The sequence below is a fragment of the Staurois parvus genome, unplaced genomic scaffold, assembly GCF_062004578.1.
Source record: "Staurois parvus isolate SC_StPar_1 unplaced genomic scaffold, SC_StPar_1.0 ptg000696l, whole genome shotgun sequence".
NCBI classification, from domain to species: Eukaryota; Metazoa; Chordata; class Amphibia; order Anura; family Ranidae; genus Staurois; species Staurois parvus.
This window is the reverse complement of record NW_028318492.1, coordinates 6,845,904-6,859,884: the sequence shown is the minus strand read 5'-3', so window position 1 is coordinate 6,859,884 and position 13,981 is coordinate 6,845,904. Positions and strand designations below refer to the sequence as shown.

At 43.0% G+C, this 13,981-nt stretch overlaps 1 protein-coding gene across 1 annotated transcript in view; it reads right to left on the bottom strand.

Moving 5' to 3' along the window:
- The window catches only part of TMEM47 (transmembrane protein 47), a 141,787-nt gene extending 133,893 nt beyond the window's left edge, over positions 1-7,894 (bottom strand). Inside the window, exon 1 of the mRNA XM_089653004.1 lies at positions 7,231-7,894. Within this exon, the coding sequence (XP_089509130.1) occupies positions 7,231-7,447 (217 nt within the window). The 5' untranslated portion in view covers positions 7,448-7,894. The remainder of the gene's footprint in view (positions 1-7,230) is intronic.
- Positions 7,895-13,981: the final 6,087 nt, after the last annotated feature.

The following is a 13,981-nucleotide window of genomic DNA, read 5'->3' as shown; positions in this document are numbered from 1 at the left end:
CCAAAAAAGGTCTGCCTGAAAAAGAAGATAGTAAATGCTTACCTCTTCTGATTACCACACTGCCAAATGTAGCTCCATTCACCACAACTCTTCCTCAGACATTCACTGAAGAACCAACACCTCCAGGAGTGTAGAGCTAATCGTTCCCCTAATGCCTTCAGCATCACTTTTGCTGGGAGCTTGACTTTCACATAAATATGAGGAAAATAAAAATAAAGGCATGCCAAATAAAAAAAGGGGGTTTCACACACTGCACTATCATGTGTTAATCCTGTATATCTATCAAATGATATTCTGTCCAGATAGTGCTCCTTCAAAGTATATGGAAGTCATTCTTTCACAACAGTTCAAATGTTGCTAATATACAGTAGTTTTATCACACGTAGATTTTTTTTTTTTTTTTTAATGGCATTAAAGAACCTTTTTATATGTTTAGTCTCTGTCAATTGACTGACAAGCCTTGGTACCTGTCTTTTTCCTGCAGAGCAGGGAGTGTAGCGTTCTCCTCTGTACTGACATCAGAAGGACATCTTCTCCCCAGACTCCACTACCCTAAAGCCAGAGTGAGGGAAGGAGGAGTGGAGGAACCAGATGGGCAAAGCATGCTTGTTCATAAAGGCCTCAGATGTAACCAGTAAAAATAAATGAGGTGGCACTTCTTTTGGGTACCAACAACGCTGGTGGGGATCAGCCATTTGATGATAGGCTGAAAAACAATGTTGCACCAGAGAAGGAGATACAGCAAGATTCAGGGGAATAACAGGATGAGCCAGTAGTTTCATTACCTTAACTGAAGCTATTAAAAACAAAGATTATCTCAATGAGCATATATGATATGAGCATTGCAAAGGATACTTTATCCATCTTTGATTGGAAAGACACTATAAAGACTACTAAGTTCAAAAACATTTAAAACCTTTTTGGCATCTTGAAGTACTGAATAGTATGGTATCCTTGTTTTCCCACAGTGTAATCTATATCTAAGTAATGGGAGTAACAGGAGGAGAGTAAACAATTGCAATATCACCTAGAGAGGGGTAATTTTCAACTTATCCCCCGCTGTTCTCCACTGTGTGGCAATACACAATATTCACAATGCACAATTGTTGTGTGGCAAGCTTTGCCCTGCTACACAATTATAAACACTAATTGAGATACAATAAATGATTTTATATATATATATATATATATATACTATATTGCCAAAAGTCTGCCTTTACACGCATATGAACTTTAATGGCATCCCAGTCTTATTCTGTAGGGTTCGATATTGCGTTGGCCCACCATTTGCACCTATACCAGCTTCAACTCTTCTGGGAAGGCTGTCTACAATGTTTAGCAGTAGTGTGTCTATGGGAATGTTGACAATTCTTCCAGAAATGTATTTGTGAGGTCAGGCACTGATGTCAGATGAGAAGGCCTGGATCATAGTCTCCACTCTAATTCATCCCAAAGGCATTCTATCGGGTTGAGGTCAGGACTCTGTGCAGGCCAGTCAAGTTCTTCCACCTCAAACTCACTCATCCATGTCTTTATGGACCTTGCTTTGTGCACTGGTGCGCAGTCATGTTGGAACAGGAAGGGGCCATCCTCAAACTGTTCCCACAAAATTGGGAGCATGAAATTTCCAAAATGTCCTGGTATGTTGACGCCTTAAGAGTTGGAACTAAGAAGCCAAGCCCAACCCCTGAAAAACAACACCATAACCCCCCCTCCACCAAACTTTGCACTTGGCACAATGCTCTCAGGCAAGTACTGTTCTCCTGGCAACCGCCAGACACAACGATTGGATCGCCAGACAGAGAAGCGTGAGTCGTCACTTCAGAGAACATGTTTCAACTGCTCTAGAGTCCAGTGGCAGCGTGCTTTACACGACTGCCTCTGATGCTTTGCATTGCACTTGGTGATTTAAGGCTTGGACGCAGCTGCTTGACCATGGAAACCCATTCCATGAAGTTCTCTACACACTGTTGTGCCATACTGAAGCCCACATGAAGTTTGGAGGTCTTTAGCTATTGAGTCTGCAGACAGTTGGCGACTTCTGCGCACTGTGTGCTTCAGCATGCGCTGACCCTGTTCTGTCATTTTACGTGGCCTTTGTGGCTGAGCTGCTGTTGTTTCCAGTTGTTTCTACTATGTTATAATACCACTAACAGTTGACCGTGGAATATTTAGTAGCAAGGAAATTTCACGGATGGACTTATTGTACAGGTGGCAACCTATCACGGTACCACGCTGAATTCACTGAGCTCCTGAGAGCGACCCATTCTTTCACAGATGTTTGTAGAAGCAGTCTACATGCCTAGGTGCTTGATTTTATAAACCTGTGGCCATGAAGGCGATTGGAACTCCTGAATCCAATGTTTTGGAGGGGTGTCCTAAAAATACTTTTGGTAATATAGTATATATATATATATATATATATATATATATATTTTTTTTTTTTTATATTATTTATTTATTTATTTTTTTTAAATAATATATATGGCAAGGCATGCACACACAAAGAGGTTCAGGACTATCCACTTTTTGCCAAGTATAGCCACAAGAATCCACTTTCACATAACTGAGTTGGAACATTATTCCCAAGCCCAAATGAAAAAACAAGTTACTTAAAACACAGCTCACAAGGCTTCAATTACTGTGCAAGAACTTGAATGGAATCCAGCTAACAAATATGTGAAACTTTCAATTCTACCACATGAGGAGCTAAACAAGCAAAAGAAGCATACTGTGGTAACCATAGTAGGGAGAAGGGCAGTATTTGGCATGTCATTGTCAGGATTAGCTATCCCAAATCTTTCTTTGCAAAGATACACTGAGCATGTTTTGTATAGTACTGTATTTTTTGCCACATACCACTAAAATAAAACAATGTCAGGAGGGGGTCCTCAGTCCCACAACGGGCCTTTATGCCCCATCAGACAGCCACAGATGTCAAACATAAAGAGCCTGTTCAGGCATAATTATTCATTTACTCAAGAAATTGCTAGTCAGTCTGTGTGATGACCTTGAAAGGCACAAGTTATAAGAGGAGAAACTTTGGCAAAAGTGAACACCAGACAAATATGGTTAAAAATAGACCGGCGGATTGAAAGAAATCCAAAAAAAAAAATCACATCTGGTCCTCAATTCTCCCTTAACTTTGTAATAAAAAGCCCATTGTTACTCCATTCTTTTGTTTTCCACCATAAAAAGCTGACATGAATTGAGCCTTAGAATAAGCATGAGCCACCTTGCATTATTCCCAACAAGCTTTGTCACGGCCTCTTATTCCCATACTGTCTTGAGGACACAGACACTCCAACAAGCATGCTAAAAATGCAGCTGCTAAGAAATGCAAATACTTCTTTTTAAGCTCATTCCCCTCTCAGCCATATAGAAAATTTGTCTGGAAACCATGGATATTATAGCAGAAAGTCACTGAGCTGGAATAATGGATTGCGGTTGCTACGGAGACCTTTTTGAAGTTGCCTTTCTCTCATAAGTTTGCCCATCCAGCAGCCACAATCAGGAGCCAATGGACCGTTGATGCCAAAAACTTAAAAAAAAAAAAAGCTGTACCTAAAATAAAAATAAATGTATTGATCTGTGTAAAGTACAAACTGCAGTTAGTGAATGATACCATTTCGGGAACACAAAACTCAGCTGCAGAATGGAAAAATATGCAAACCAACATGTGGGGTTTATGTGGTGGTATAAGGCTTGGCTGGGGGAACATAGAAAGCAGCCAAGTTATAAAGCTATGTTATTACAGCTCGGTTTTGTTGGACATAATGAACATAATGCATATTAAAAGCATCTTGTAAAACTTAATGATGCAGTAGGTTACAAAATATAAAGGGAATCACTGCCAGTTTATAGAAGGGAAATAAACGTTCCTAGTAAATGCTGAGCTGGTAACCACACTATTGCCAGCTTGCTATACTTTTACCATTGCCTTCCCCCTCTGTGTAAAAGTATATTTCCTGTAATCCAGAGCTGAGAGATACAAATCATTGAGCTGTCATTTTATACATCAGTATTCCAGCTGAATGTATTCATGTAAAGGCTTTAAACAAATGCAGTGACATTGGGTGCAGCATTAAATTCACCAGGGGATATGCTCCTAGACGATGATTCATCTCATCTAAACTAGAATGTAAGCGCAGGTTAAAGTTATTATGTTTCCAATGCATTCAGCAACAATAAACACACATCATAACATGGAAAATTATCATGTAACATTTATAGTATGTAGATACACAAACAAAAAAAAAACTAAACAGCACACAGAGGACTGCATATCCAGTAAAACATCTGGTAAAAAACCCCTTGCTTGCCATGTAACAGAAAAACAGAAGCTGCACATGTATCTGTCAGATATGACAGCACACACAGTTAGAGTACACCTAGAGACATTTAAATCAATTTACATCCAACTTGATGACACAAAGTAATAGACAGAATGCTGCTCCTGTTATTGTCCATCAAGAGGTTTTGTGTCTTAAAGTAAGAGAGGTAATATTTGCAGACAATTGTTAGAACATCAAGATCAACCATACATGATAACAATATACACAGGGAGTCTGGGGGGGGGGGGTACTCTAGCTTGGCACAAGCTGTAAGGAAATGTGATATGTATCACAAAAGGCAGCAGTGAGCTGGTATCTCAACAGCCACACAAAGACAAGTAGACACTCAGTCTTATTGAACAAGGCAGCGCAAAGAACTGCGATGCGCAGTAACCCATAGTAACCAATCAGATTTCAACCTTTGCTTAGAGCTGTCAATGCAAAATGACTGCAGGTCAGTTATGTGTTACTTTTCTAAGCCGGCTACTCTGTGTGTTATCAACTAAAGGCCATGGGGGTATATTTTAACAGCATAGTGCAAACAGCAGTGATGGGCAGCAATGAAAAGCTAGTAATCACACATCAGCTGATGCCTTTGAATGCTTTAAAACGGATGTGAGATTGGTTGTTGTGATAAGTGGATAAGTGCATGATATTGTCGTTATTAAAAAACATGAAAATAAAATCTAAATATTCATCAGTGATTCGGGATTCAGGCAACATACTAATTCAATGCATAAAGAAAAAATTCTAAAAATGTCAAATATGAAGAGCTTTAAAAGCAAAATATACTGAGCTGAAACTTACTTTGCTCTTTACACCAAGCATTGTCAACCAGGGTTATGTGGAACCATAAGGTTCCTCTGGATTATTTTAGGGGTTTCTTGAGCTGTGGCTGATTGATCTCCTACCTAGTGGTGTCAGCAGGGGTCCAGTGCTAATGCCACTTGGCTGAGCCACTGGCACAACACCAATATTCTTTTTAGCTGTCCGAAAGGGGAACATGTTTCCCACTGACCACAATCATAAGGAGGCATTCTTCTCAATGACCAGTGCCACCAATGTATAGGGGGTAGTCTTCCCACTGCCCACCAGGGTATGGAAGCAGTTATTCTTGCTGATCACTAATGTAAGGATCATTCCCCCAATTGACCACAAATGTAAGAGGGTATTTTTACTACTGTCCACCAATGTAAGGGACAATCTTCCCATTGATTGCCAATGTGAGAAGCATTCTTCCCACTGACCACCAATGTAAGGGGGGATTCTTCCTATTGACTCCCAGTGTAAACAGTATTTTTCCCACTGGCCACCAATGTAAGATGCCTTTTTCCCACTGACCACTAATGTAAAAGCTTTCTTCTGGTTGATCACCAATGTAAGGGGACATTCTTTCCACTTTCTCCCAATGTAAGAAGCATACTTCCCACTGACTACCAACGTAAGAGGCATTCTTCCTACAGGCCACCAATGTAAAGGGGGTACTGCACCTACTGATCACCAATATAATGGAGGCACCAATGAAGGGGGACATTCTTCCCAATGGACGCCAATTTAGGGGTGATCCTCCTACTGAACACCAATGTATAGGTTGCATTCTTCCCATTGACTACAAATGTAAGGGGCATTCTTCCCACTGACCACCAACATAAGTGGGCATTATTCCCACAAAGCACCAACCTAAGGAAGATTCTTTCCACTGACTATCAACATAAGGGGGTATGCTTTCCATTGACCACAAAAATAAGGGGGCATTCTTCCTTGTGACCTTCAGTGTAAGACTAATTCTTCCCACCACCAACGTAAGGAGGATTCTTCCTCATGACCCTCAAAGTAAGGGGCATTCTTCTCATTAACCACCAACAAAAGGGGGATTCTTCCTCGTAACCCTTAATGTAAAGGGAATTCTTCTCATTGACCACCAATGTAAGGGGGATTCTTTCTCGTGACCCTCAAAGTAAGGGGTGTTTTTCTCATTAACCACCAACAAAAGGGGGATTCTTCCATGTAACCCTCAATGTAAAGAGAATTCTTCTCACTGACCACCACCATAAGTCGTATTCTTCCTCATGACCCTCAATGTAAGGGGAATTCTTCTCATTGACCACCAACATAAGGGGGATTCTTCCTCATGACCCTCAATGTAAGGGGAATTCTTCTCATTGACCACCAACATAAGAGGGATTCTTCCCACTGCTCCCCAATGTAAGGGGACTTCTTCTCATTGACCACCACCATAAGGGGGATTCTTCCCACTGATCCCCAATGTTAGGGGAATTCTTCTCATTGATCACCAACATAATAGGGATTCTTCTCACTGAACCCCAATGTAAGGGGAATTCTTCTCATTGACCACCACCATAAGGGGGATTCTTCCCACTGATCCCCAATGTAAGAGAAATTCTTCTCATTGACAACCAACATAAGAGGGATTCTTTTCACTGATCCCCAATGTAAGGGGAATTCTTCTCATTGACCACCACCATAAGGGGATTCTTCTCACTCATCCCCAATGTAAGGGGAATTCTTCTCATTGACCACCACCATAAGGGGATTCTTCCCACTGATCCCCAATGAATTAATTTTAGCAGGGATACCCTGAGACCTAAAGGTAAAAAAAAAGGTTGAGAAAGGCTGTTTCACCCAGTATTTCTTACGACCCTTAACTAACGGCAGAGTAGTGTTGATGTAACAGGATTTATTTGCAAACATCTCTTCCCACATAGGAACAAACCCTTCCAGGAGCCTGGAAGTCTAGCACAGAAGCATCCCAGTAGTTGTAAATAGGGATCAGCTAGTGTAGGGTAGATGAGGTGAAGAGAGGAATGTGTTAGGTGCCAGGAGACAGCAGGCAGACACATGACAGTGAATGGGGATGTGGGAACAAGTCTCTCACCGCTCTGCAGGGTGTTCTCACATTTCCACTCGCCCAGTTTCTTGCAAGACTCCCAGAGGGAAAGGTAGTACTGGTTGTCCGCCGTCACCCAGGCTGGGCTCAGAACGGCTCCGATGTCCAGACACAGGGCCAGGAAGATGCACACAAGTCCCACCAGCTTGAGAGGGGTGAGCACCGAGGAGCGGACCTCCTCCATCCCGCTGGCAGATGAAGCCATGTTCCCCTCCCAGGATCAGCAACTAGACGATGGATGGAAGATGCTGGAGGGGACACCGTCTGCCTCCAACTCCCAGGACACTTCACCAAGTGGAGGAGCAGGCAGGAGAAGACAAGTGCGATGCCAGGTGGGGGGGAGCTCTTCTCCGCTGCCTGCTGCAGGATGAAGAGAACAAGTGTCGGGGAGGCTCCTTCCTCTTCTGCTGCACCCTGCTCCAGGACACGAGCGAACTCTTCACCACTGACCTCCGTCTTTGCATAACTCCCTCCCTCCTTCCTCTCCTTTCTTCTTCGCCTTCTTCTCCTCTGCTCTCTCCCTCTCTCCTCCTGCTGGCTGCAAAGGGGGCACCGGCCAAGCTGCTGACGTCACCGGCGAGGAGGGACAGACACGGGAGCACGGCGACAATGACATGCATGGACATGGAGAGCCGATCTGCCCGGCTTAGGAGTCACATCGGGGAGGATGGGAACACTGCGAGCTCCTCCTGCCAGCTTCATTTACAGATGTCAGGCTTGGAGAGCAATCAGTGCGGAGAGGAGACGATCACAGGGCTCTCCTTCTGGGATGATCCCTGAAAGCTGAACTTCAGGAAAGTCTTCTGTGCCAGAAATGCAAGAGTTAAAGTGATTCTAAAGGCTTAAGCAGGCCATACATGGCTCGAATTCCGAATGAAATCGAAAACGTTCGCTCGCTAATCCAATGGTGCCATCAGTGATTTCGAAAATTGTCCGACCAAGTCATAAAGTTCACGCCATATAACAGGCAAAACTTCTGTTCCTTCCAGGTCACGGCTCATGCGCATATTTTTTTGGAAAAATTATCGTACGATTTGATCATCATTGAGTCGCAAATCGGTCGTATTTCACAAATTTTCCAACATGCACGATCATCAAAAAGGGGAAGAAGCACAAACATCGGCCGGTGCCATTGATCCACTAACAGAGCGAAAATGGTCCGATTATTTTTAGGTCCGATTTTCAGACGAAAAATCAGTCGAATTTCAATTTGTATGGCTGGCCTTAAAGTGATTCTGAAGGCTTAAGCAGGCCATGGGTCGAATTCCGAACGATTTTTCGATCAAAAACATTGTTCGTTCTGTAATCCAATAGTGCTACCAATGATTTTGAAAATCGGTCTTTTTTCACAAATTTTCCAGCATAAAATGGGGAGGAACCATAAAAATCGTCCGGTGCCATTGCCACACTAACAGAGCGAAAAGCAGCCGATTTTCAAACAAAAAATTGTTTGAAAATCGGCTTATGTATGGCCGGCCTTATTTAACCACTTGCCCTCCAGAGGATTTACCCCCCTTCCTGACCAGGCCATTTTTTGCGTTACGGCGCTGCGTTACTTTGACAATTGCGCAGTCATGCAACGCTGCACCCAAATTAAATTTACATCCTTTTTTTCCCACGAATGGAGATTTCTTTTGGTGGTAGTTGATCGCCTGTACGTTTTTAATTTTTTGCGCTATAAAAAAAAAGACCAACAATTTTGAGAAAAAAACAATTTTTTACTTTTTGCTATTAAACATGTCCAGTAAAAAAAAAATTAAAAATCAAATTTCGTCATAAATTTAGGCCAAAATGTATTCTGCTACATGTCTTTGCTAAAAAAAAAATCCCAATACATGTAAATTAAGTGGTTTACGTGAAAGTTATAGCGTTTACAAATGGCGGTGTATATCCTGGAATTTTTAAATGTTTTACATTTTTACTAGTAATGGCGGCGACCAGCAATTTATTGCGGGACTGCGGCAGGTATTCTGACACTGGGGGGGAACTGACTTGATGTCAATGACATCCCCAGTGACACCAATACAGTGATCAGTGCTAAAAAAAAAGCACTGACATGTATTAATGGCACTGGGCAGGAAGGGGTTAACATGAGGGGCGATCAAAGGGTTAACTGTGTGCTGTTTCACTGTAATAACTGTGTGTGTGCTTCAATGTAAGCACACTGTTTTGGATGTCTGTGCTGTGTAGAGCTATCCAAAGCAGTGTGCACGAGCTGACAGGGAGGAGAACTGTATTTACACAGTTCTCCTCCCCATCAGAGATCCTCGGCAATCACCGGGCACTGGCAAGTAATTATCGGCTGGGACCCGGTGATTGATAGCTGCGGTCGTGAATGGCGGCGCAGGTAGGGCACGCGTGCCCCCTACCCGGACGTGCAAAATTACTTTGTGCACGCATGCTGGGAAGTAGTTAAAACAATAATAACAAATGTCTATACTTACCTGCTGTGTGCAGTGGTTTTGCACAGAGCAGCCCAGCTCCTCCTCTTTTCTTCTTGGGTCCCCCGCAGGCTCTCCTGGCCCCTCCCACCTGTTGGATTCCCCCACAGTAAGCAGCTTGCTATGGGGGCACCCGCTGCTCCATGTGTCCATTCACACACGGAGCAGCAGCTCGGCTTCGCCCCTTCTCATTTATTCACTTGCTTTCATTGACAGCCAATGGCTCCCGCTTCTGTCTCAGTCAATGAGGAGAGGGAGTCTTGGAATAGCTGAGACTCAAGTGCACAACGTTGGATCGAAGGGGGGCTTAGGTGAGTATTAGGGTGGGATGCTGCACAGAGAAGGTTTTTTTAAAATGCATGAAGGTAAAAAACTTTGAGCCTTTACAACCCCTTTACAGTGACACTAAATGATATCTTTATTCTCCAAAAATTGTCCTTAAAGCGGAGTTCCACTCAAAAGTGGAAGCTCCGCTTGTTTGCCTCCTTCCCCCTCCACTGCCATATTTGACACCTTTTGAGGGGAAGCGGATATCTGGTTTTGACAGGTACCCGCTCCCACTTCGGGTTCAATTCATGGGACTGTGATAGTGTTGCAGAAAATCTGGCACTAACGGAAAATGACGCTGAATATCCAGTAACACTAATCCAGTAATGAGTGCTGATACTATACACTGCCACTCTGCTAATGACACTGGCTGGGAATGGGTTAACATTTCTGGGACAATCAAACTGTTATCTGTGTGCTGAACAAGTGTAAAGTGTAGTGTGTGCTGCTTTTACTAAGCAATGTGACTGTTTTCAGAGAAATAAGAAATGGCACATTGTGGCTGTCCATAGAGAGCACTGTGGTGTTTACCATGCTGTCATTCACTCAGCCTATCAGCAGGTCCCAGCCATAAATCATGGGCCAGGACCTGTTGATCAGTGTGTGTTGTAGAAAGTGACAGCACAGTTGGGGCAGTGTGTTCCCCCACCCAGAAATGCTGGATCACTTATCATGATTCAGCACAGCAGGACCACACTGTAGCAGTAACGTTACAGAAGGCAATCTGGAAACCGTTATTGAAAGTGATTATAAATCCATATTTTTTTTTTTCAAAATATGTCATATCTGCCTGCTCTGTGTGCAACCCCAATCCTCTTCTGGGGTCTCCTGCTTGCTCACTTGGTCCATTCCCCTCCCATCCTGCCAAGTGCCCCATAGCAAGCTGAATGCTATGGGGGCTCTCATTCAGGCTCGCTGCTGAGCTGGCTCTGTGTGTCCATTGCCCTGCCCCCTGCTCTCTCCTCACTGGCTGTGGATGACAGCAGCAGGACCTGGGATTTAAGCAGACATTTTAGAGTCAGTTCAAAGGATGGCAGTGCATTAACCACTTATGGAGCAATTACCTGCAAATGATCGGTCCTGGACATAGGAAGTCTGCATCCAGTCATGATCATTCACAGGTAAACATTACTTGAGCATTTACATGTGTTTAGCTGCAGGATCTGACAGCTTTCCAGTGCTTTCAGTGGGGCTTGTGCTTGCAGCTAATCAGCGGAACCCTCTAGCATGAAATCACTTTCAATGAATGAACTCCATCTAACACTTTGTTACCTGTTCAGCTTTCACACCTGTACACCCTCCTATGGACCAGAGCAACTTTTACATTTCTGCTATGGACCTGTATGACTTTGTAATAAGTGTAATTACTTAACCGCCTCCCGCCCGCCATATAGGGAAATGACGGACAGGCGGTGGTTCTCTCATTCTGGGAGGACGTCATATGATGCATGGGGGCATGCAGCGCAGCAAAGCGATCGGTGGTGTGATGTGTCCCTGGGACACAGCAGATCACCAATCAGCGGAAAGACCAATGACTTTGGTTCTGCCATGTGATCAGCTGTGTCCAATCACAGCTGATTGCATGTAAATAAGGAAATGCCAGTTATTGGTATTCCTCTTCTCATGAGCTGTCAGCTCGTGAGGAGAGGAGAGCCTGTAATCAGCATTCCTCAGAGGGGACATCTACACTGATCATCAGGGCACTGATGATCAGTGTAGCCCCATCAGTGCCACCTGTCAGTGTCCATCAATGCCACCTGTCAGTGCCCATCAATGCCGCCTGTCAGTGCCTATCAGTGCACATCAATGCCACATATCAGTGCCCATCTGAGCTGCCTTTCACTGGCAACTATCGGTGCCAGTCAGTACCACTTATCAGTGCCATTCAGTGCCGCCTATGAGTGCTGCCAATCAGTACCACCTATCAGTGCCAGTTAGTGCTGCCTATCAGTGCCCATCAGTGGCGCCTAACAGTTCCAGTCAGTGCCACCTAACAGTGCCAGTCAGTGCCATCTATCAGTGCCCATCAGATATGTCGTCAATGCCCACCAGTGATGCCTGTCAATGCCCATCAGTGCCACCTACCAGTGCCACCTCATCAGTGCCACCTATCAGTGCCCATCAGTGCAGCCTATCAGTGCCCATTATTGCAGCCTCATTAGCGCACATCAGTGAAGGAGAAAAATTACCCATTTACAAAATTTTATAACAGAAACTAAGAAAAAAACTTTTTTTTCCCACAATTTTCAGTTGTTTTTGGTTTGTTTAGCAAAAACTAAAAAACCCAGAGGTGATTAAATACCACCAAAAGAAAGCTCTATCTGTCTCAAAAAAATTATAAACATTTCATATGAGTACACCATTGCATGACCGCGCAATTGTCATTCAAAGTGCGACAGCGCTGAAAGCTGAAATTTGGCCTGGGCAGGAAGGGGGCGAAAGTGCCCCGTTGACATGTGGTTAAAGTGATTGTAAATGTTTAATTATTTATAATCAAAAACAGATTCATACTTAACTGCTCTATGCAGAATTGAACAAAGCAACTCATTTCCTCCTCTTTTTAGGTCCCTTGCCAACACTCCTGGTTCCTCCCCTCCACTGACTGCCGCCATAGAAAGCTGCTTTCCATGGGGGCACGCATTCAAGGTTGAGGAAGTGAGAGCAGTGAAGAGCTGCAGACGTGCACAGTGCTGGATCAAATGAGGACTCAGGTAAGTATAAAAACTGAGTGAGGGGGGAATACTGATGCCTAAACCTTTTGTACCTTACTACAAGGAAGGCATTAAAGTAAAAAATGTTTATGTTTTATAACCATTTAATTTAAAATATATGTAAACCCACCCTCACCTTGTAAAACAACTCATTCAGTTTAAAATAAAAATGAAAGGCAAAACATTTCTTACCTGCATAAGATCTAGGGGAGGATAAACAGCAGCACACTGATCTTCCCAGTGGATTGTTGTGTGTGTGTGTGTGTGTGTGTGTGTGTGGGGGGGGGGCGTGTCAGCAGAAGTCTGATTATTGGAGGAGAGCAGGCACAGCCAGAACACTGATCACGCTGTGCCCTCATGCCTAGTATGGTCAGTTTTTAAAAGGAAATTAGAGGGACTGGCAGGAACACCAGGGATTTCACACAAAGCAATACAAACGATACAGGATACTTTTTTATACAAATACATAGTACAGCAGGCACATATCAGTAATATGAAATGTTGTGGTTACGTATTCTTTAACAAAGCAAAACATACAGTATATTGTGTTTTTAGGGCCACACAGGGCTCTCATTCTGTCACACTGTCTTGCAAAAATTATTTGTTTTTATTTAATTCTTAGACAGAAAAAGTAGCAAAACACCATTTTTGTTTTAGTTTAAAAACAAATAGAGCTACAGTAGATAAAAAGTTTAATTTTTATCCAGATTTTTGACATTTTGTTTTAAATCTAACACTAAAACATATGAAAATTAATAAATAAATAAAAGCTGAAAAGTGTAAATATTAAGTTAATAAAATAGCAACAAACAAAAATATCTGTGTGAAAATAATAGCTGAACACAAGGAAGAAAGAATTAATTAGGGCTGATTGGGGTAAACTAGGGGTTAATAAGAAGTAACTGATAACATCTGCAGATTGATTCTCATCCCTTTGATCTAGATCAGGGGTCTCCAAACTTTCTAAACAAAGGGCCAGCTTGTTATCTTTCAGACTTTAGGGGGGCCAGAGTGGCTAGTGGGAGTAAAAAATGTCCCAGTGTCAGTGGGAGTAAAAAAATTGACATAGTGCTTGTAGTCAATGGAGGGAGGAATAGTGTCCATTCATTAGTATTAGTTGGGAGAATAGTGCTCCATCATTGGTATTAGTGAGATGAATAATTCACCATCATTGGTGACAGTGGGAGGAATAGTGCCTCATGATTGGTATTAGTGAGATGAATAATGCACCATCATTGGTGACAGTGGGAGGAATAGTGC